Source organism: Beta vulgaris, chromosome 7 (assembly GCF_026745355.1).
Source record: "Beta vulgaris subsp. vulgaris cultivar EL10 chromosome 7, EL10.2, whole genome shotgun sequence".
Lineage (NCBI taxonomy): Eukaryota > Viridiplantae > Streptophyta > Magnoliopsida > Caryophyllales > Amaranthaceae > Beta > Beta vulgaris.
The window spans coordinates 38,803,886-38,828,625 of record NC_079208.1 but is presented as its reverse complement, the minus strand read 5'-3'; the positions used below and the strand labels follow the sequence as shown (position 1 = coordinate 38,828,625).

Genomic DNA, 24,740 nt, shown 5'->3' with positions numbered 1-24,740 from the left:
TGGACTTTATTTTTGTTTCTGGACCTTCGAAACCAATTGCTTGTTCTACTTTTGTCTTGTTCCTTTGTACTTAATTTTGAATTTTTATATTAATTTTGTTCTACTTTGTTTCTGGACCTTCGAAACCAATTGCTTGTTCTACTTTTGTCTTGTTCCTTTGTACTTAATTTTGAATTTTTATATTAAGTTTTGTTTCTACCTTCGTCTTGTTCTTTTGTCTTTAATTTTGAATTTTATATTATTTTGTTCTACTTCTGTCTTGTTCCTTTGTACTTAATTTTGAATTTTTATATTAGTTTTGTTCTACTTCTCTGGACTTCGAAACCAATTGCTTGTTCTACTTCCTTCTTGTTCCTTTGTACTTAATTTTGAATTTTTATATTAATTTTGTTCTACTTCCGTCTTGTTCCTTTGTACTTAATTTTGAATTTTTATATTAATTTTGAACTGTTATATATTTCTTGCCTTTTGAAATTTTTTACTTCTTTTGAAGCTAACTGAACGGGGCTTGTTCTACTTCTGTCTTGTTCCTTTGTACTTAATTTTGAATTTTATACTTCCTCCGTTTTTTTTAGATGTTACACTTTCTATTTTAGGAAGTTTCACATTAGATGTTACACTTTTATTTTGGGTAATAACTTCTCTCTATCTCTCTCCTATCACATGTTCACATGGGCCCTTTTGTTTTCCACTCTCTCTATCTCTCTCCTCTCCAAAAATTACCTAGGAGTCCGTTATTTGAAAAGTGTAACATCTAATAAAAAACGGAGGAAGTATTAGTTTTGTTCTACTTCTGTCTTGTTCCTTTGTACTTAATTATGAATTTTTATATTAATTTTGTTCTACTTCTGTCTTGTTCCTTTGTACTTAATTTTGAATTTTTATATTAATTTTGTTCTACTTCCTGGACCTTCGAAACCAATTGCTTGTTCTACTTCCTTCTTGTTCCTTTGTACTTAATTTTGAATTTTTATATTAATTTTGTTCTACTTCCGTCTTGTTCCTTTGTACTTAATTTTGAATTTTTATATTAATTTTGAACTGTTATATATTTCTTGCCTTTTGAAATTTTTTACTTCTTTTGAAGCTAACTGAACGGGGCTTGTTCTACTTCTGTCTTGTTCCTTTGTACTTAATTTTGAATTTTTATACTTCCTCCGTTTTTTTTAGATGTTACACTTTCTATTTTAGGAAGTTTCACATTAGATGTTACACTTTTATTTTGGGTAATAACTTCTCTCTATCTCTCTCCTATCACATGTTCACATGGGGCCCTTTTGTTTTCCACTCTCTCTATCTCTCTCCTCTCCAAAAATTACCTAGGAGTCCGTTATTTGAAAAGTGTAACATCTAATAAAAAACGGAGGAAGTATTAGTTTTGTTCTACTTCTGTCTTGTTCCTTTGTACTTAATTATGAATTTTTATATTAATTTTGTTCTACTTCTGTCTTGTTCCTTTGTACTTAATTTTGAATTTTTATATTAATTTTGTTCTACTTCCTGGACCTTCGAAACCAATTGCTTGTTCTACTTCCTTCTTGTTCCTTTGTACTTAATTTTGAATTTTATATTAATTTTGTTCTACTTCCGTCTTGTTCCTTTGTACTTAATTTTGAATTTTTATATTAATTTTGAACTGTTATATATTTCTTGCCTTTTGAAATTTTTTACTTCTTCTGAAGCTAACTGAACGGGGTTACAGCCTTGGACTTTCTTTTTGTTTCTGAGCCTTTGAAGCTAATTGGTTGTTTAATCTACTTTCGTCTTGTTCTTTTCTACTTAATTTTGCACTTTTATATATTCTTGCCTTTTGAAATCTATGGCTTCTTCTGAAACTAACTGAACAAGGTTTATAACCTTGGGTTTTCTTTTTGTTTTTGAGCCTTTGAAACCAATTGTTTGTTCAATCTACTTTCGTCTTGTTCTTTTCTACTTAATTTTGCACTTTTATATATTTCTTGCCTTTTGAAATCTATGGCTTCTTCTGAAACTAACTGAACGAGGCTTATAACCTTGGGTTTCTTTTTCTTTTTGGGACTTCGAAATCAATTGCTTGTTTAATCTACTTCTGCATTGTTCTTTTGTACTTAATTTTGAACTTTTATATATTTCTTGCCTTTTGAAATCTTATACTTCTTCTGAAGCTAACTGAACGGGGGTTACAACCTTGGACTTTCTTTTTATTTTTGAGCCTTTGAAACCAATTGGTTGTTTAATTTACTTTCGTCTTGTTCTTTTCTACTTAAGTTTGCACTTTTATATATTTCTTGCCTTTTGAAACCTATGGCTTCTTCCGAAACTAACTGAACGAGGCTTATGACCTTGGGTTTTCTTTTTCTTTTTGGGCCTTCGAAACCAATTGCTTGTTTAATCTACTTCCCTCTTGTTCTTTTGTACTTAATTTTGCACTTTTATATATATCTTGTCTTTTGAAATCTATTGCTTGTTTTTGTAAAGGGAAAAGATAACTTATAATATTAAGCAAACACATCGCAAATGTCCGAAGCTACAGCATCAGCAATAAAGTCCGGACCACTCCTTAACCAACATTTTCCCCCACCTCAATAGGAGAAGACTTAGCTAGAAGATGGGTAACTACATTGCCATCCTGCTTAACATGACTCCAAGCAACAAACTGAAAACTTGAACAAAGATTTAAAATATCATTACACACTACTGACAACGAAGATAAGTTTAAGACACCTCTTTGCAAATGACTAATGATTCCTAAATAATCACTCTCAAATAGCAGCTCATCGAGGCCATAATTGAGAGCCACCTTCACCACAAAGAGCATTGCCTTCGCCTCCACTATCGACGCATCCCACTTTGCTTGCTCCTGCTTGATAGTTGCAGCCAACACATACCAATCTTCATCCCACACAACAACCCCCAAGTCACAATCTCTCCTAACCACCGCATCACAATTTATTTCAACCAAACCTAGCGAGGAAGATGACCACGAAGAGGGAAGCTCCTGCTCATCATCTTCGTGCTGCTCATTTGCATTCTTAAAAGCTTCGTAATGAGTGAGAGCCCTTGCAACAATCTCACCATAACACATCATAGAGCTGCGAAAGATAGCCTCATTTCTTGCCTTCCACATACCCCAGCGCGCCATTGTTATTCGACACAAATCTTCACCTTTATAGACCATAGCCACACTACACCACCAATTTGCGTATGAATTCAATTTGCGTTCTCTAAACACACTATCCTCCAACTCCATCTTCTCCCACACAGCTTGAGCACGGGGTCAATAGATGAGACCATGCAGCTCATCTTCCACGCATCCATCACAACCCCTTACAGATTTCATCCAATTATGGTATTTGACGATTGCTCATTTTCTTTAACTATAATACTTTTGTACTATTTCTTTATTTTAATTTCACCCTCAATCTATACAAATATAATTAAAAGCGTTCTCAAGCAACACTATGCGCTACTTGGCACTATTCCTTTAGTTTATTCGTTCCATGTCATAATATACATTAAAAAATAGGCAAAATTGGCCTCAACACCCTGAATTATAGCACGACTGCACCAAACAGCCCGAACTATGACTTATAGCCAAAATACCCCAAAGTACGGACTTGGGGGCAGTCCGTACCATAAATGAGGTCGTGCCTAGAATTCTCACCAGATTCTCTCCCCTCTCTAATTTTCTTCTTTTGTAACCCTTTTTTTTACTTAAACAAGATTGGAGCTGTGATGTTTCTGAAAGCCAAAATTCTGAATACTTGAACATAAGTTCTCTTTCAAAAGGGTACCTTAATGACCATTTAAATGATGGAAACAGCCTTTTGAGTAAGGGTGACATATCGAATTACAGACTATCCCCCTTAAAAGAAGTTTCGTCCTCGAAACTTGAAACAAGAAATCAAGAAATAAAGCATGAAATTCACATATACCACAAAATTTTGTATCAAAGTAAGTTGGCTCATTTAATAACTCATAAAATAAGTCAAAATTAGGTGAAAAATAGCATTTTAAGTTAAAAGTGCGAAACTCTATCGCATTCTACCCCCTTTACAAGGAGTTACGCCCCCGTAACTCGCTAAGGTTTAAAACTTGACTTAAAATTATTTACGAACTTTGTAATACAAACAATATAAAAGTTGTTGCTGGAAATGTAATAGTAAAATCACTTGAGAGATAACACTTTCAAAAATAACTTTTAAACTTTAAAAAGAATAACCTCTATTTCAAGGTATTAATAATATAAATAAATGCCTTCAATAAACGTAATATAGAAAGTATTTGAATAAGTACAAAAGGGTATAGTCTATGACAAACTGAAACTTTTATAAACTTGAGTAGGAAAATTTTCCAAATTCTTGAAATAATAAAGAATTACATACTGATACGAAAGTCAAGTTTTGTAGGAAAACTATTTGAGCAAATACAAATATATTATCAAAATGCTATAATATAGTAGTGAGAAGAAAAGAATTTTATAAAACCTTTTGTAAGCTTTACTCGAAAATACAACATTCAAACAACTTTTTCCTTTTGCTTGTAAAATACGTTTGTTTTCTCCTCAAAATTTAATCAGCTTTACATAACTCATGAAGGTCCCACAATGAATATCATAAAAAAAAATTACCCTTGATCCTACTTTAATACAAATCAAAATCAAATTAATTCATCATTATTCACAAGCAAAACTTGTTAGTATATATACTAACACAACATATACTTGAAGAAAAATACACTTCCTTACCTAGGTCCTCAAAACTAAAACTCCTCGAAATTCATCTTCAATTAATCCTTAAAGTACCATAATTAGTATTCTCTCATAAATAGACAACAGTCAACTAGGACTTGAGATAGTAAATAAACAATCATTTGCTCATACAATCTTCAATTCATTAAAATTAACTCCTTCACATAATATAAACTAACTCAATGCTTAAGTCCATAATATAGAAATACGACTATTCTTTTCAAAATCAAATCTTGATTGACTAGTTTTGTCCCTTTTTCTCTTTTATTAAGCTCCAGATTTCTCCCAAAAGAATATTTATTCCAATAAGTGATGTACCTAATCCTCATAATCACTCTATCTTTCATATTGCCAAAACAACAATTATTATGAATACTCTATCGCTTAAGCAATAGTTGAAGACTACTCTCCAAAATAGTACTTCTCTTAACACCAATAATCCTCAGATCCACTTAGAATACAATTGGGAATTCTAGTATATATCTTACTCCACCTTTTAAAACAAAAATGATATGAAGGAACCTGCTAAAGTTCAAATATGGTCTTACTTCGTACTTTCTTTGCTTAACTATAACAAGGGTAACTCCTTTTGAAACATTTGCAATTCAGCACAGGAAAAAAATTCCTTAATTAAATCCAGCTCCAAATATGGTATCTCATATACCTGTAAGGTCCTCATAATATTCCTTATTTTGTCACTTTTCAAAGGTTATGTCTATATAATTGCTAAAACGGTGTTGACTATATCCATAAACAAAATATATAACTTATCTAAATCTTGATAATTCCTCCAAGCTGGTATAAATCATTGACCTCCTACTTGTTTCCACAAATTATGAAATTTCTCTTCCTTACTCATGTCACCAAACATTAAACATCATCCAACTACATAAAACTTCAAATGACTAATTTTCACAATTCTTAGCAAATAACATAATGTATTGCCTTCTTCACTCCTACTAAAAAATAACTACTAAACTTCTTTTCTTTGAAGGAATAAACTAGAACAATCTTCATCTTTAATGAATCTAAAAAAAAAATATAGTCAACTTGGCTTACTTTGAACTCATAAGTTATCCTAACACTTGTAAATCAACAAAATAAACAAATTAATGCTTTACACAATGTATATAAATCACTTTGCATGAATTGAATCACATGCATACATGTCATATAAGACATTTAAAAAAACCAAGTTCAACTCATAGAAAATATACATGCCAAAAAAAAAAAATATCGTAAGAGATAGTAATCTCACAACTTGCAATTAGCTTCTTAATTAATAACATGCCATGAAAGGCAGAATAATAACTCAACTCTTATAATAAACAATAAATCTTTCTTTTGCTTATGAAAAATACGAAGATTTTTCACATTAACTTGACAATAAGTCAAACTTCCTTAAAATATGTTCAAAATAATCATTATACGAATAGAACAATAAACACTAAACAATTCATTAAAAAAATCAATACTTTATAAAAAGTTTTAGCTTTATAATCCAAATAAATATATATAGATTTATAAGATAAATACATATTGCATGTTGAAATAATAGTCAAAATAAAAATAACATTTGAACTATAATTTCAAATGAATCGAAAAAATATTTGAAATTCCTATATGAAAAAAACTTTGTTTGATATTCTTGAAAAATACATATATATGTAAATGACCAAAAGAGTTGTTTATTTGAGTACTAGGCTTAGTGTATGAATAATTAATCGAGTGAGTTCCCAGGAAAGAGAGGTGCGGCACAAACGACCAACTTAAGTACCAAGTCTTTCCTTAGCCAGAACTTTCCTCACAAAAATAAATCCACATACTTATTCCGTTCTTCAAAATATAAATCAGAAAATATTTATACTTGAAAATATAACTATTTGTTTAAAAAAAAAAGAAGTATTTTTTTCACATAATATAAAATGGCAAAAACAAAATTGCAAATGGAATGCGAAACTCTGGCTTATAGAATGCGAAACTCTAGCTTATATGCCCTTCCTAAATCTACCCATACTCTCATTGACTGTTTATTTTATTTTCAAAAGAACCTGGAAAACTGATACCACTTTGTAACACCCCCAAATTTCTCTCTTTTGGAAAACTTATTTTAATATAAAACCACTTGAGAAACTTGAGAGTATTACAGCCACGTGATAACGTTAAAGGCTTTAATACTAACTACTAACTGAACTTTAACTAATGTAGCGGAATAACTGAACTAACTTCTCTTTATTGAAATAACTTTATTGTAAAACTATATAACAATGGAAATAATAAAATAAAATAACAACTCCTTGACTAATTATGATTCCTCACTAACTCCCCCATATGAAGTATGCATCATATCAACCTGTAAATTCCGCTCACCAAAAGGATCATCACAGGGACAAAGTCATAAAACAAAACAAAACAAAAGCGTGTCAGTAAAAATACTGAGTACATGTATATGCGGAATATTAAACACTTTATTTAATTAAACTTTTGAAATATTTAATTTCGAAAAATCTTTCTGGATACTTGATAAAAATCCTTTTTCCTTGCCTAGGTACCTTGCCTAAAGTGTGCACACCCCCCAAGTTTAGTATTCCTTACTGAGTCTATTACGAGGGGTTACTACCTTGTCCACATGACTTATACAAAAAGTACATGGGTAAATAATATAATAGTTACCGTTCTTGCTAATAAACAAGCCGTGGCCTCTTAATAAATTGTGATCATAAAAGATCATATAACTAATAAAAATCCTTCTTAAATAATCCTCCTTTAAAAAGAATAATAATTCTTAAAACTTAGCCATATAAAGGAATAAAAAAAATAACTTGCTTAAGGGTTAACATTTGAAAAATAATAATAGTTCAAAAATACTCCTTTTTAAATATTTAAACATAAATCAAAAGATCAAACTCCTTCTAAAATATTTGAATATAAATTCAAAATTCAAACTTTATAAATATATTAAACGAAAGACATAATTCAAAGTTCATAAATAAAATTTGTAAACATTCAAACATCAAACATGTTCATATAAAACAGATGCAATTCATAATAAAACTCATAAAAATATGTAATTCAATCCAAAATATTTTACTAAAAACATGATACTACACTTGCAAAACCATTATTAAAGATCTACAAATACACGCACCTTGAAAATTAATAAGTACTAGCGAGAAAGAGAAAGGTAGGCTAAAAGAGAGAGAAAGTTTAAACTTGAGAAAAGAGATTTATTTCTCAAATTTGGTGTGAAAAATATGATGGGTGGAGACCCCTATTTATACTAGTTGGATAGATAGAATCGGAATAGGATTAGAAAACTAAAAGATAGATTTAGGGAAAAAGATAAACTAATCTAGTTAAGATATATCTAATATTTACGCTTATCCAACTAAGATTAGGAAAAGATATAAATTATCCTAGTTATAGAAAGTAAAATAACTAAAAGATAAAGTTAAAAGAAAAATTAACAAAACTTTGATAAACATGGAGTAACTCACTGGCGTGAGTTTGGCGGAAATTATTATTATTTTTTTTTTCGAAACTTGTTTAAATCTTTTCTTTTTTTTTGTAAATCTTTTCTTTTCTAAACCTTTTTAGATTTTCTTTAAAATACCTTTAAAATTTTGTTACCAAAGTACTTGGGTTTTAAAACTCCTAAACTTAGGAAAGTTAGGCCCAAAATTCATTTGGGTTAAACTTTATTTTAAAAACTCAAAATATTTCTAAAAACCTCTTTTAAAAGCCTTTTAAATTTATAAAAAGTCTTTTTAACAACCAAAACTTTTCTAAAGATATAAATATTAACTTACTGAAAATACGGAGTATTACAAGTTTAGGTAATGGTAGGAGTTAGTGTCGACATTGATTGCCTGCAATAGTCCAACCTACTTGGAGGCTCAACCACAATCAAGGAAAACACTTCTATGGCTGCCCAATATCTAGCACTAGATTTATAGCACCGTCTTTTGAGGAAAAATTGACATAAATAATCTCAACTTTAAACTAGTTCAGAATAATCCTAGCTTTTGAGGGGGTCATCTCAAAATGAACCAAACTATCAATTTTTTTGCCAACACTAATCCGTTTTTAGGTCTATAATATATAGAAAATTAATAGTTCTGATTATTTTGAGAATATACCCCCTAAAGTTGGGATCATTCTAAAATAATCCAATGTTGGGATTATTTTTAAAAGATTGGTGAAAGTTGGGATTATTTATGTCAATTTTTCCTAAAATTTACTCATATGGGATCTTATAAGATGTCTCAGCATATATTTCAAATATATATATTACATGTTAAAAGTATAAATAATTCTATTATATAAGCCAAGGGAGGAGGTGTGGTGTCCTCTTTTGAAGTGACTAAAATATCCTTAATGATCTAATTAATGGAATGAAAAAAATTACAAAAGCAAATCATTTAAAAATTCTCATTCCAACTTGCCATTTAAAACAAGTTTAAAATGGTATATGCATCAAATACTTCAATCAAAAATTAAATGGACAAAATATTTATACCTTATAAAAAAAGATGGCATACATAATGTGCACGTGAAAAGTCTGAACATTCACTACCTTTGATACTTTTTAATTCAGTTAAATCAACTCATTATTTTTGTTCTTTCTGTTCAATATTCATTCACAAAAAATTAATGTTAACAATCACTCACAACCTTTTTATTTTTTTATATTAGTGAATTAATATATCTAAATTCATCTAACTGTTGAATTTTCCACATTTAAGTTTAATCATAAATAAAGTATGAATGGAGTATCTAATAATAGAATAACAAATTTTGAAATTAATGCACGCATAGCGTGCATATGAAGGCTAGTAGTTAAAATAAAGAGAGAGAAATGGATTGTTAAGAGTGGAATTAAGTATTTTAAGTGCATAGTCCCATTGGCTATGTGGGTAACTAAGATAAAAAGGTTTTCAAATATGGATATGTAGCAATTAGGTATTATTTTGGTTGACATAAAAATATATAGGAAGTACAACTTTCTAGTAACTAAAATTTAGTTGGCAAAAATGTTGAAAGTTATACTTCTCACAAAAAGAGAAAAATACTTCTCTGAAGGGGGCATATGTAAGTACAACTTCCAATAAGCAACCAAACAATATTGTCATATCCTAAGAATTTGAATGCGAAAGTCAAATGTAGCAACAATAGACGGTTTATCAAAATTCAATCATGAGAAAATGGTTTTAACCTAATTTGAGGGAAGGATTTATATAATCTGGACTAGATTAGACTAGACTAGACCAATTATGAACTCAATAAAAAAGTTATTTATATTAAAACTTGTGGAGAAAAAATAGATCCCGCCATGTGTCATTCGATATATACTCAAACATGGCGCTATGTAAACTTTGACATGGGCCACATGACATTCCTCTTTTTATTTTAAATCAACCCAAAAGGTTGTGCGTGAGATTTTCATCCATGATTTTAGTATTTACCATCAAGATAAATCACCTTCTTTGTAAATAAAATCCAAATTCAAATTGTAAATATATACGCTTCATCAAAAGTTTGTGAAAAATAAAACAAAAGTATAATATCACCACCATTAAATTTACAAGAAACTTTTTTGATATTTATAAGTCAAAATACACATACAAGCACTGTATATTTTACGATCCTCAAAAAATCTCCTATTTTCCCCTTGAATTTTCTAAATCTCCCCGTTACTTGTAATAGTTAGACATATGGAACACCTCTAATTCGACACCAATAACGTCACTTAAAACGTTTTTCTTCCTAGCATTTTCCTTATTCTTCCAAAAGTATACATGACAACTTTTTCCTCCAAAACTTCTCCCTTGTTTCATCTCTTGAAAAAGTATGAATCTTCTACCCTATTAAACTTGGATCAACATAGTATAACACCATCATTGATGTTTCGATGTTCTTATAATCTTATGCTTCATTCACTCTTCTGTTATGGATGAAAAAAGATGTTCAAATTGTCAAAAAATGATGGGGATGAAGATTATGTTTTGTCTTCGAAGGATGCATATGATCTTTGCACTTTTCTTGAAGAACATTTATTATGTAATCCAAGGTTTTCAACTAAAAATGGAGGTAATTCACCCCCAAATTTATGCCCTTACTATCCCTAAATCTTGAATAAAATTAATACTTTAGATTTTATAACCAAAAAATTTAGGTTTTTCACTCCCTTACCTTCTCATTACCCCTAATTATTTGAACTAAAATGGAATAACATTGGATATCTGGAATTGCTTAAGCATAGCCTAAAAAAAACTAGGGGCGTCGCCCGGGTCAACAAATAAGTTTTTATTATATACTCATATGTCACTCGATTTATTATAGGTACGAACATGGATAAAGGGTAAATTATTCAACCTTGGTTAAGTAAAGCTATAAATAAATACTATGCAGATTTTTTTCTATGCATTATTTGATGGTTATTTCACATTTGTATTAAAGGTATTATCACTTTTAGACATTCATACTATACTTTCTTTGAATCGGTTCATTTGTAACTACCAGGGATCATTTAGTATCAGTTCATTTTTTTTAAGATTTCGATTTTAAGTTTTAGAAAGTTATACTTCCTTTTTTTAAAAAAATACTTGACCGTATGTTGTGATTATTATGTAAGGAAAAATATAATAATCATCTTGTTAGATTAGCCTCGACGTCTAATTTCAAAATATCTACTTTTTCTAATTTTTTTGTAAGGAATTATATATCTTAATACTTAAGAATATGTATTGGCGAACGTGTCAAGAGGAGCTGATCCAAAATCAAGTCCACTTAAGAGTTCTTTGACTCATGAACCGGTTGCTCTTGTTTTGGAGGCACTTGGTTTCTCCTTTTGCTCTCAAGCCTGAGTTTGTCACTTGCTACATGGGATGTTGCCTAAAGCCCATTGGAGCTACTACATAAGGATTGTCGTGAAGAGAAGGAATAGTGTGTGCGTGTTTGAAACCAAGTTATGTTCGGGCCATATCTTTTTGCTAGTGGAAAAAACCTCATCTAATGGTCAAAATGGGTCTTATTGATCCGATTGTTGACCGAAGAGAACATGGTCGAAGCGGCTCAGGGGAGTGAACTAATGTGCTTCGAAACCGGATTAGGTAGGAATTAATTAATCAAGTCATGACACAAAACCACATATATTAACTTGATTAACTTATTCGATATTTTGCCATGATGGCATCAGTTGATCATCATTAACAATAAAAAAATAATCAGCCTAGCCACAACATCCACATAAGAGTACAAAACCACAAAGTCAAATTATCATCACCAAGTCCAATGTATCATCAGTTCATCACACCATCACAAATAAAAACATACTTCCTCCGTTCCATAATAAGTGAAACACTTCTCTCTTTTATGTGAGAGCTTTTTTGGTGAAGTGTTTCACTTATTATGGAACGGAGGAAGTATATACTATTATACAAACGAACCAAAATAATATTCAGATTAACACCTAAAAAAAAACTTAATCCAGAAACGAGGAAGACAAGAAAATTACATAAAAAAACGAAAAATTAAACATTACATAAATTTACAGAAATTACAAAAAAGACAAAAATTACGAAAAAGCTAAACAACCCTGGTTATAATTACGAAAAATAATAATATAAATTAGAACATAAAAATAAGAATCCTAGATATAATTGTTAGAACAAAATATTCGCAAAGGCAGAAATAAAACTTTCAAGACTGTGCCGTGGTAGGAGACCACTGACTTGAAAGCAATTACGGCCCGACACTGGTGGTTATCGAACTTGGCCGAAATTCTTCCCAAGGTTAACACAGTAGCTAAGTATGCCACCACTAGCAAACTGAGCTTTGGAGATAAGTACGAAAACCCAGGAAGAGAGAAGGGAAGAGAAGGAAGAAGAGAGTGTTTTTTTGTGTGTCTTTAACTGGTCAGAAGGCACCGATTTATATAGGGAAAAAACAAGCCTAAAAACGGGCAGCAATCAATTGGGCGGATTATTTGGGATTTGCCATGAATATTGTAACGGTCAAAAACGTTACAGAATTCCAACAGCCACACACGCGTAGTTCCTGGGTCCAAAACTTTAGTAAGTTAAGTTTATTCCCCAAGGCCCATGGCCCTGGCCCGGTCCGGGTGGGCGGCGCGCGCGGGTCTGTGATAGCGAGCCCAAACCAAATATATCATCCAACCACAAAAGCATCTCTAGAACCAACTCAATAGATGGAAGGAGGGAGGGAATATAAAAATAAGAGGAGATTCCCTCCCACAAGCAATGTGGGACAAACAACAAAATGAGCCAAGGCTTTTCCAAGCCTTAACTCCAACAATAATTATTCAAATGAAATGAAAATCATTAAGAACAAAAAAAAGAACCTCAAACCCTAGATCTAATTTCTCGCACTCTGAAATTTTTGTCTTCTTTCTTCTTCATTCTTTCGTCTTTCTTCTTCATTGTCGTCGGAGTAGCTTTGTCTTTCTTCAACATCCGAAAATATGGGTGGCGTTGGTGTTCGTTGTCAATGTGGTGGTTGCAGCGAGGAATCGAGAACTTTCGACGAGGATGGCTAGCTCGAACCAAAATCGAGAATGATGAGGAATCGAACGGGCGAGGCGAAGAGAGAGTTGGGGAATCGAGAAACGAGAATGATGAGGATTCATTGATTCTAGTTTGTTTCTTTTTTTTTTCGTGGGGATGTGGTGGTTGGGTTGAGGGGGGAATGATGGTTGGGTTGAGGAGGGAGAAGGGAGGAGGGTGAGAAAGAGTTGGAGAACTTAGGGTTTGGTTCCGGGGAACTTAGGGTTTAATATAATGAGGGAGGGTTTTAGTGGACTGCATTTTAATTAAGGAGGAATGCTTATGCCGGGGAGGGAAACTTTGGGCCTTTGTCCATTAAGTCGATCTGGTAAGAGTAGAACCAAATCAGTTAACCAAAATTGATCTAGATCTCCTCCCAATCGGATCAGTTTAGTGGCCCAAAAATTTCCATGCAAAAAAGGACTTACTGATCTGATTTTATGAGAACCGGATCAGTTTACGTGTCATATGGGGTTTTTTTTCAATAGTGCTTATTACTTTTTCTACCTTTAAATTAAGCATGTAATAAGGATTAGAGCTAGGGTTCATTAAGCTATATTTATGAGCCATAGAACTCTTAAGTGGACTTAATTTTGGATTAAATAAGTAGATCGAGTATTTATAAACAGATGAAGTATAATATAGAATATATTTTCTTTGTTTAATATTACTTAAAATAATTTTTTGGACACGCTTGTCGATGCATAGTTTCAAGTATCAATATATCTAATTTCCTATAATTAAAAATTATAAAATTTGATATTTTGAAACTAGATGTCGAGGTGTATCTAACAAGACCCCACATGACTATATTTTTCTTATGTAGGATTAACAAAATACACTGAAAGGGAAAGTGTGAATAATGTAAAAGTTGAAATGTTTCAATTATCTTAAAACGGATGAAGTGATTCATATAGTGTAATATCCTCAATTTTTTTTTTTGATAATTGTAATAGCCTCGATTTATAGCCTACCATTACAATATATATCAATCTTTCCCCAAAAAGGTGTATTGGAGAAATTCAATAAACCACAACATTAGTTTTTGAGGAGTGGAGGCTCCGAGAAGCCTTATTTGGCTCTTGTGTCATGGCAACTTTTGGAACTCCCAAAGATGCTTGGGGATTTGAGTTGTGGTAGTCTGCTTCATCAAAACATGTGCCTACTTTTTAAGTTGGGCTTGGAGATTCATAATAAATGAGCCGAATGCTCTTTGGAGGAACGTGGTTTGTGAAAATATGACGACACACCTTTATTCCAGATTCATGAATTATTAATCCCCTCAAGTGGGGTCCCATATACTAAAGAATCCATCTATTAGTAAAATGTTAAAGTCAAAGATAATGCGGAAAAGTGGGGAATGTGAGAATTTCATTAATTTAGCACGACTATCGAGTAGGTTCTTTCGCACTAGAACAAGCTTACTCTTACTTGTTCTTTTATCCACAATCCTCAATGCCACTATCTCATCCTTCGAATATTGGGTTGACTCCTTTTGGAGCTAGAACTTCATATGGAAATGGGCTCTCAAGCCTCATGATGAGGCCAAATTGGTAAGTCTTCAATCTCTCCACAACAATGTCTGCCTCTCGATTGATAATGATGATGATTCTTTTGTGTGGATTGCAAGCAATCTTGGTGACTTTTCAGTTAAAAATCGATTAGGATGGAATTAGAAAAATCTTAAAATTCATCCAACCTATTCTCCCGTTACTTGGTTGGCTTTGTTAGATAAAAATCAATTTGAAGGCAAAGCTTGTGCTTATGAATATAACCCCCCAAGAAGCTAACTATGTTTTTCAACTCTTAGATCGAGTAGCTCTAATCATTTGCCATTACATTGCGACTTCTTCCTTGAAATTCGGAATTGGTGGGTGAATTTATGGGGACGAAAATTGGCATTCCCATGTTGCCTCCGGGAAGCCTTTGATCAGTGGATAGTCTACGGTAGAAACACTTTTTTTAAGAAAGTGTGGTGTACCATATTTTCAAATTTCATGTGGTCAATATGTAAGGAGAAAATCTAGGATTTTCAATAACAAATATTGCTCTTTAACTAACTTCAAGACATCATCTCACTCGTCATATTTGGTGGATAAAGGGTTGGGGGGCCCTTCCCGTATTCAACTAATGAAATTATTCGACACCCTTTGTGTCTTGCTTTGCATGAGTCATATGGATCATCCGATGAAGCACTAGTTGAAAATCTCCCATGTGGTCTCCACCCAGCTCTCCTCTCCACCTCAAGTGGCATGTTGATGCTTCGGTAAATTCAATTCAAACAATATCAGTAATTGATGGTGTGCTCTAGAATAATCAAAGAATTTTCATGTGTGTTTTCTCGAGCCCAGTTTCGCCAATTGAAAATCATTCAACATAAATTCTCACGATATACAAGGCCATTCAAATCTCCATGAGCTACGAAATCACAAAAAACAATCATTTGATCATAGAGTGTGATACCACAAATGTTGTTAGATGGTGCAATGATGACAATAGGGACCTTGGAATTTAAAATTTGAGCTGAACTACATTCTTAATGCGAGAAAACTCTGGCTTGATGTTTCCATCCTCCATAAAGGCATAAGCTTGAACATTTTTTATGATACCTTAGCCAAACAGGGTATAACTAGGGATGTTGAATTTTTAGCATGGTTATGAGAACGTTCACGTTTTGTTTTGTAAATGATGGAACTAAATTTTGTTTGGGCCCGATGGTCCTCCACTTTGGTGTTTTAACCCCCATTTTTTTAGTATACCATGCGTGAAATTATCAACAAAAAAATATCTTATAGTATACTAAAAGTAATTATACCTAATCATGTTAATTTTTAAAACTGAAAATGGAAGTTCGAAACTACTACTATAAATTGAAGAGATGCAAGTAAGTGATATAACTCTCTTTTTTTTATCCCTTTAAAACAATAAAATAGATCATAAGAAATTTGTTGCAATTTTTTAAAACTGACAAAATCATCAAACAAAATATCACATATACTAATAAAAGAAGAAAAGTTTATAACCTGCGTGTCAACCCATTAAGCTTCTCAATTTCTCATTGCATTCATACAACTGCCACATGTCATACATCTTCCACCCTCTCACTCTTATAGCATAATTTTGGGCGTTAATCATTTTCTTCAATCCACACATTCAATATTTTAGACAATAAGTCATACACGAATAAATCGGTTATTCAATAACATATAGGTAAAAATCGTGGAATGGTTTTTTCATCTGTGACAAATGAGACCATACTTCCTCATCACCTCCAAAATCAATATACCAGACTAAACTCCATAATCATCACTCTCATCGTCTCCAAAATCAGCACTTTCGTACGAAGATTAGATTCTAATAATTAAAAAATATCAAAACAATCAAGTAGGTAATTGTTAAATTACTATTTTATTTTTTGGAAAAAAAGAAAAAAACATTTTTGTGTTGGGTCGCAAATAGGGGTGAAAATCTTGCATTATTGGAGTATTGATAAAAATGGCTAATCTTTGAATATTTTTTTCTAGAATAAAAAAGAGATCAACTTTTAACAAGGTTCTCTTCCTCAATTCTTTTGGAAGATTCCTTGCTCTTTTATTTATAAAAGTTATTACAACTTATTATAAATCAATCCTCACTCAGTTTTTATAGGAACCAATTCCCAGTCACCTTGTTCCCCCTAAACACGTGACTTCCTCACTCGATGTCACTAGAAGTCTTCTCTTTCTCTTTTCTCACTCTCGAATATAAGATTTGAGTTCTCTCAACCCACACTCTAAGAATATTACAAATGTGTATGTTTAAATGAACCCATCAAACATCGTGATATCCACGGACCCTATGTCAATCACCTTGCAAGTTGCATTGTTTCCTATATCGACCGTACCTCCATTATACTCCTCATATGAGGTGAACATGTTTTTGTAGGGTGTCACATGAAAAGAACATCCCAAGTCCATTATCCATTCACTCTTGCTCTTGATCCTATCATGAGTAACAACCAATGCATCACTTTCGCTATCAGAATCAACATAACTTACATTCGCTAAGTTCATGGGTTCCTTGCCTTTTCCTGGCCTACTATCCCCCCGATTGCTTGTTTTTCAACTTGTAGCATTCGGACTTAATGTTCCCCTTTATATGACAATAATTTGAAGTCTTGTGCCTATTAGAATTGGGCTTCTTTGACTTAGAACGCCCCCTATTCTTACCACCATTACCAACTTGACTAGTAGATGTAACACTATTTGATCTACCCCTATCAAACAAGCGATCGCTAGAGTTTGATATTTAGATGTCAATTGGTTATCGATCAACTCCCTTTGTTTCAAAGCATCCTAACATCATCAGACTGAAATCATCTTTACCATACAAGATAGTTTCCTTAAAATGATTGTATGAAGATGGTAATAAGCCATAAACGACATTAGAGACTACCTATCTTTAATCTTAAATATGGCAACAGACCAAACAAATATCAAGAAGAATACGGATCACATGTATTTATACAGTGACTACTTTAATATATTCACTGACAACTTCAATCTATTTGTTGATAAATTTAATCCATTCAATAATTACATTCTTTAGTCCATTTAGTTTATTTTTTAAAATTGTATGTCGTAGTTCGAGATTTAAAAGGAAACAAAGGTTCTACAAGCGAAAAGATGAGTAAGTTGGTGCAAAATATATATGTATGGATAGTTTCATGCTTTGTATTTCATTCTCTTCCTCTTTGAAAGATACCATTAATAAAAAGCCCAAATTTGAAAAAAAAAATTATATATGAATAGTGTTAGGTTAGAATGAGATGGGATAGGCTTGTTAGGACTTATGAGAATGTAGCCTTTGATTTGCCTAATTTTTCTGTTAAAAATAAACCGTAACGCATGTTCTAATAATTTTGGTTTTTTCTTAATTAATCTGGTTTTTTCTTATTTCCTCTTAATTTTTCTTATTCTCTCTTAATTTTTCTTATTTCTCTCAACTTTATTTTTTATGAACTTGCTTATTTTTTAAAACTTTTCTCAACTTTCCTTAACTTTTCTTAATTCTGAACTTTTCTTAATTTTCTTAGAAATTTTCTTAACTCTCGTTATTTTATTTCTAAACTTTTCTTATATTTTTCATGAACTTTTCTTTTTTTCATGAGCTTCATTACTTTTCTTGTTTTTTTTTTTGCATCTTTCTTATTTATAAAATGAAAAAAAAAGAAGTAAATATAACAAAACCTTAAGTGGAATATCACTCATCGTAGTTTTTTTTATTTCAAGTTTGTAATCTACCCACTGGCTAAGTGTATCAATCTGTACATAATTCAATTTGTTTTTGACTTTTTGGACTAGTACTTGCAATTAAAGGACATGCGACAAGAGGGTTTCCACGTTTGAAAGGTTTGTTCTATTCATCTTGTTATTAGTTCTTATTAGAAAAAGTAAGTTTAGATAAGATCATACAAAATCTAATATGTTTAGATAAGTTCAGTTCACACATTCGCAAAATAAGGGACACTCCATTCTTATATGTTCAGGAGAAGGTATAATAAGGACTAATAAGGTCTAATTAGGACTAATAAGGTCTAATAAGTTCATGTAAGCTCAATTAGTTAAGTTCGGCGAAAATAAAGGTTTATTTGCTTGTATGAACTTATTAGACCAGATGCCTTGTTTTCTTCAATTTATTTTTGCTGAACTTAACTTAATTTTGTTGAAATTAACCTACTTTCGTTGAACTTATTTTTATTGACTTATCTTTTGCTGAACTTAACTTTTATTAAACTTATTTTTGTTGAACTTCACTTCTTTTTTACTAAACTTAATTTTGCTGAAACATGGAGTAAAAATTTTGCTTCATTTATTTTTGCCGCACTTATTTTTACAAAAAAAAATAAAAATTGCTAAACTTATTTTTACTAAACAAATTTTTGTTCAACTTAACATATTTTTACTTAACTAAACTCATATTAATACTGAACATATTTTTGTTCAACTTAACATATTTTTACTTAACTAAACTTATTTTAATAAGTTGGGGAGAATAGAGACTTATTAATTAGTCCTTATTAAACCTTATTTCAACTAATTTGAACTTATCTATACTAATATATTAAAAGGCGTGCATGACAACGTCGATGCACCACGTGGCACCCTCCTCCTATCACCAGAGTTTGCCACATATTTATTAGCCTGCCACGTATGTATTAGCCAATTAAGTCAAATGTGTCATTACTTTTAAAAAAAAATTGTGTTGGAGGCGGGCTCGAACCCCTGACCTTATGTAAATATTACTAAGTGATTTACCATCTGCTCTAACCTTTTTAATTGATTTATGTTTCCATAAATTTATAGGTAAGGTTTTAATTAATGATGTCAGTTTCAACATTTCTAAAATTCCACGCTTCCCTTCATCCCCTCCCTGTCCAACGTTTCATCTACTCCTCAGCATACAACATTTCTAGAATATTACTCGACCATGAACATTGAAGTCTTCTTCTACTTCCTAATTAATGCTTGCGAATTGTTGTTGTTTATTGGAGAATACAAATCAAACAATGAAGTTCAAAGGTCAAATTTCAAAGGGCAACACCATAAAGGTTAGTGAGATTGTTAATCTTTGCAAAATAAACCAAAAATAATCCACGAATTGCTCCCAAAATCCTTCTCTTAGTATTCGCATTGAACATTGAAGTTCAATTATACATTCAATTATTGCATAATTTTGTAACTGAAAATTCCCCCCCTCTATATATAACGAATAGGGTTAATTTATGTTTTTAGGCCTTTTGTTGTTCCTCTTCAAAAAGGTATTATCTAATTTGATATTTGTTTTTGGGATAGATTGAACTTTATTTTCGTAGATGAAACTTTATTTTTGAATTCTCTTTTGTTTATTTAATTAATTGGTTTCCTATTTGTTTTTTTTTTGCAGAGGATTTTTGTAATTAATCCACTTTGCAAGGTATTATGTTCATCTTCTTCTTTGTTTCTTTGTGCAATGTGTTTTAGTTGGGTTTATTTCTTTTATTGCCTGTATTTCGATTGGGGCTTTGTCCTCTTCCAACAGCATATTGAAAGAGGACATTGGATATTTTCACATATTTTGGAGAATTTTTCTGGTGATGATGATCAGATGGGATTCTAAGTGTTTGAGGAATCCTAAAATGCTTGTGTGAGTCATAGGGCTGTATCTATGTAGTCTCCTGTCAAGACCTTCTGTAGTTCTGTAGGCTACAGTAAATCAATAATATCATTTTGTTTAGCATCTTGCCTTTCTTCAGTCTACTGCACTCCTTCCAAATGATCTGCATATTCTATTATTAATTTATACGTATGATGAGCTGCTTTTTTCTTCACAACTTTCCGCCTTCCATTTCTGAACACTTAGTTTAGTGGGCAGTTATAAATGACAGTGTTGGAAATTTGGAATAAACTTATTTGAAAATTTGCAAGGAAAGTCCCATACTGATGTCCATAAGACCATAACAATGCTTGTCCACCTCTTAATTTATCTTTTTCTTCATTAAATTTCCTTAGCATCCTTTACCATTCTAGAGGATAATATCAAGTGGTACTGGTAATAGAACTGTATGAAGAAAGCCACATGTTTAAGGTCGGAGTTGGATTGTCAGACATTGACATGAGACTAACTTTGCAAGCTTATATATAAATTCATTACAATCATTGCAATCTAAGTCTGCCTATCAAATGGGCCATAGTGCATTGTTCTGTAAAGAAGCTGATGGGAAACAGAAATCATAGTCTTAATTTCTTCCAAGGTTTCCAAAAACCATCCGTCAGTGAGAAATTTATGCATCTGAAATCATCTGAGTTGGGACCTTCCCAGGAAAAGAATATGGTAATTGTGCTTATGGGAGGGATTGCCTAAAGTTAGATTTGTTTTTCATGAATTAGGAGCATGAGAGGTTGTAACCCATGGAGTCGTATTTTGTGTTCCCTGGAGACCGTGATCGAGATATAATCACATTTTCGAGTTGAGCTTGCTATTGAAGTTTGTTCTCTAAATTGTGAATTGATAACCTATGAGAATTTAGAGTAAAGCGAAGTTTTACGAACAGGTTGGAGATGAAGTATCTAGGAAATCTGAAGTGATCTAATTCTTTGAATTGTACCCCAATATTGTCGGTGATCATTTAGCTGTTTTACCCTTTGGCAAGGAAAAAGGAATTCAGGAAAACCATTAGGCTCTAGAGGGACCTGAGTAGGCTCTCTGACCACAGAAGGCATATTCTGCAACTAATTATGTTCCCTCTTGCACTGATTAAGAAATATGACAGAATGGACGCTTCTCTTTGAGCTGTGTTCAAGACTGACGTTAGGAGAGTGTATTATTCTCTGAACTAAGAGGCAGAGGTACCCCCTATCACATAACAAACTATAAGTATTTGGGCTTCCTCACTTAAAACACCGAAAGGTGATTAGTGTCCATAGAATGTTCATCTCTACATGAATGCCTCCTTGGAGCATGTAAATGTGGCATATTTGTTAAAAATAATTAGCGTCTCTGTAGTGGTTGGAAAGAGAGGGGGGGACAAAACTGATACAATTTTATTTAGGATAAAAGTGGTAAAACTAAAAATAATTTTTCAATCACATATTCAGAAGAAAAATTCTCAAAACTTTAATTTATAAGTGGTGCTAATTGACCCACTATTGACAATGTAGATCTGACAGTAGATATGTTGTCTCCTATCTTTGTATTTTGTGCATGGAAGGCCTCTATCTAGAACATTTATGAAGTTTGCACAGGAATTTCCATCCTTAATGTTCTAGAACAAGGTTAAGCTTTTAGTGTTCGCAAAACACCCTTGACCTTTTCAGGTGGATACCTTGGTTGTACTTACATCTGGATGTAGCCTATAGGGAAGTGAGAAAAAGAATTTTCATTATTTGGGTAAGATTAGTTTGCCAAAATTTCAACAATACATTTTGTTTTACATTTCGCAATCCGAATATGCTCCAAGCTTACAGTACATATGAATGCACAGTTTAAGAAGTTTTTAGGAGAAACATTGCTTACAAAATGTTGGTTGTTGTGCTTAGCTGATTTTGGCTTTTTGATGGGATTTATTGAGTATAATATGTAAAATTCAAATATTTAATTGAAAGTGTTGTAAATTTGAGTATATGCTATGGAAAAATGCACTAGCATGCTGTTTTTTTGTCCTTTAATATGAGAAGGTCATTGTGCTCAGATCAATTCGAGGTTCCAATTATGTAGAGATTCTATAGTAGCCAGGGGGTGAGGAATTGTGTCATTGTTCCAAATCAATATCGACTCCATATACACAAAGAAACTAAGGTCTACAAGGGTGATATAGTTGATTGGATGTATCCCGAAACTTTGTACAAGTTGGTTTCCCTTCAATCAATAGAAGCCTGCAATTACAATGACACCAATCTTATAGGTACATTGTGCAACAAATTTTATAACAAATCAATTAAACATACTATTTTCCCTCTAACGTGTTGATTCTTAAAATATATATTGTAGATATTTTGGGGATTGTTGTACATGCAGGTAAGGCTTTTGTTTGTAACGATGACGCAACCCGTATGCAAGAGGTTGTTGTTCTAGATAGAAGGTGTTCACACTTATATTTATTACTCTTTTTTATTAGTTTTATATTGAGTCCTGATTATCGATATATTCAAATTTATTATTTTTAATACTATAGTTATTCATTTTCAACTTGAGATAATGTATTTTTCCATCTTCCAATGTTGATGCAGTTGCGTTGCTGTTAGATTGATCCTTATGAACCAATTTGTTAGTGAATATGAAAACGAGGTTCAACAAAGTGCTGGGCAGTATAACACACTATTGGCTTGTGGGGTGTATGTTAGGAAAATGAATGGTGCGATTTGTACGCAAATTAAAACAATTTTCTTAAAAGTGATAATAATGGTTTTCTTAAAAGTAATAATATTAATTATGTTTTGTAATATTTATAGATGAGGTTTTAATTTAAATTTTCTGTTCAATTTCAGCTTATTTTCTAATCACGGGAAGATACACAAGGTTATTTATCAATCCAAATAATGTAGATGCATCAACTCTATTGGATTGGTAATGATGAAACGTATATATATATATATATGTGTGTGTGTGTGTGTGTGTGTGTGTGTGTGTGTGTGTGTTGTGTGTGGTGTTGTGTGTGGTGTGTGTGTGTGTGTGTGTGTGTGTGTGTGTGGTGTGTGGTTGTGGTGTTGTGTGTTGTGTGTGTGTGTGTGTGTGTGTGTGTGTGTGTGTGTGTGTGTGTGTGTGTGTATTTATAATCATTGCCTTGGTTAATAATCAGGTTTGTCTGTGATAATTTTGCCAAGAGGAAGATGAAGTGGTTTAATAATTATGGACTATCAATAAATCGGGCATTGTCGACTTCAAATGCAATCCGGACAACTATAGCGAGCTACAAACAAAAAAGAAAAGTATGTGATACACAATTATTTACGTCGAAATTATTTTCTAGGAAAATTTTACTTTCTCTATCCAAACTATTACTATTTTGATTAACGCGCAGGGAAAGCACTACAGAATGGTTGGGAGATTAATTGATATCGATGTTGATATTTTACATGGTATGATGCTTGCACATTTTGTGGACTTGATATACAACATGTTAGTGAGCATATGATTTGTAGTAATTGTAACAAAGAAAAGCCTCCAACAACTATTAGGTACTCTTTTTTTTATACTATTTGGATATAAATTTTATAAATGTGTTAGAGTTATAATTACTTTTTATCAACCTGTTTACTAACTTTATATATTTGTTTTTTATATTTCCACAATAAAAAAAAGTGTTTCTGGATATATGACTATATTCGACTCTACTGGTACAATGCGCGTCAAGCTCTTTACAAAACAGATTGAGTTTAGGAAAAATGGATCAGAATACCCCCAACTTTGGGCGGTCCGCTTTTAATACCCCCAACTTAAGATTATTTTTAAATAACCCCAACTTTGGAGGTGGTCCGCCGAAAATGCACCCATATGACTTGTAACCTGTTAACAAGGTAATTTTTTTTTTTACTCCATCCTCTACTTCTTCTTCCTCCATTACAACCACCACCTAGCCACAGCCCACCACTACAACGACCTCCCACCAGTCCCACACCCCAACCACCCACCGGAATCTCCCCCACCCGAGCGACCACCTTTAAATCCCTCATCCCCAACCCCAGCCACTAAGCCACCCAACCACCACCTTCGAACCCCTCCCCTCCACGCCCAGCCCAACCATCACCTTCGAACCCCTCCCTTCCACGCCCAGCCCAACCACCACCTTCGAACCCCTCCCCTCCATGCCCAGCCCAACCCTTGCATCCCCCCAACCCCACCCTCGCAGCCTCCCCCCCCCCCCACAGTGACCGACACCACCCCGTCGAATTCCCTCCCACCCACCACTGCTCACTGCCACCGTACGAGAT

At 32.5% G+C, this 24,740-nt stretch overlaps 1 protein-coding gene across 2 annotated transcripts; it reads left to right on the top strand.

Annotated features, from left to right (window-relative positions):
* Positions 1 to 20,040: 20,040 nt before the first annotated feature.
* LOC104908297 (uncharacterized) lies at positions 20,041 to 24,092 on the top strand. 2 transcript variants are annotated; one of them, XM_057390682.1, is made up of 6 exons: positions 20,041 to 20,247; positions 22,554 to 22,714; positions 22,801 to 22,891; positions 23,040 to 23,164; positions 23,298 to 23,376; positions 23,609 to 24,092. In XM_057390682.1, the coding sequence occupies exons 2-6, from the start codon at positions 22,636 to 22,638 to the stop codon at positions 23,817 to 23,819; spliced, it is 585 nt and encodes a 194-aa protein (XP_057246665.1). In that variant the 5' UTR covers positions 20,041 to 20,247; positions 22,554 to 22,635; the 3' UTR covers positions 23,820 to 24,092. The 2 variants fall into 2 exon arrangements, with proteins under 2 accessions (XP_057246665.1, XP_057246666.1); XM_057390683.1 differs by lacking the exon at positions 20,041 to 20,247 and having other exon boundaries at positions 22,379 to 22,714.
* The last annotated feature ends 648 nt before the right edge of the window (positions 24,093 to 24,740 follow it).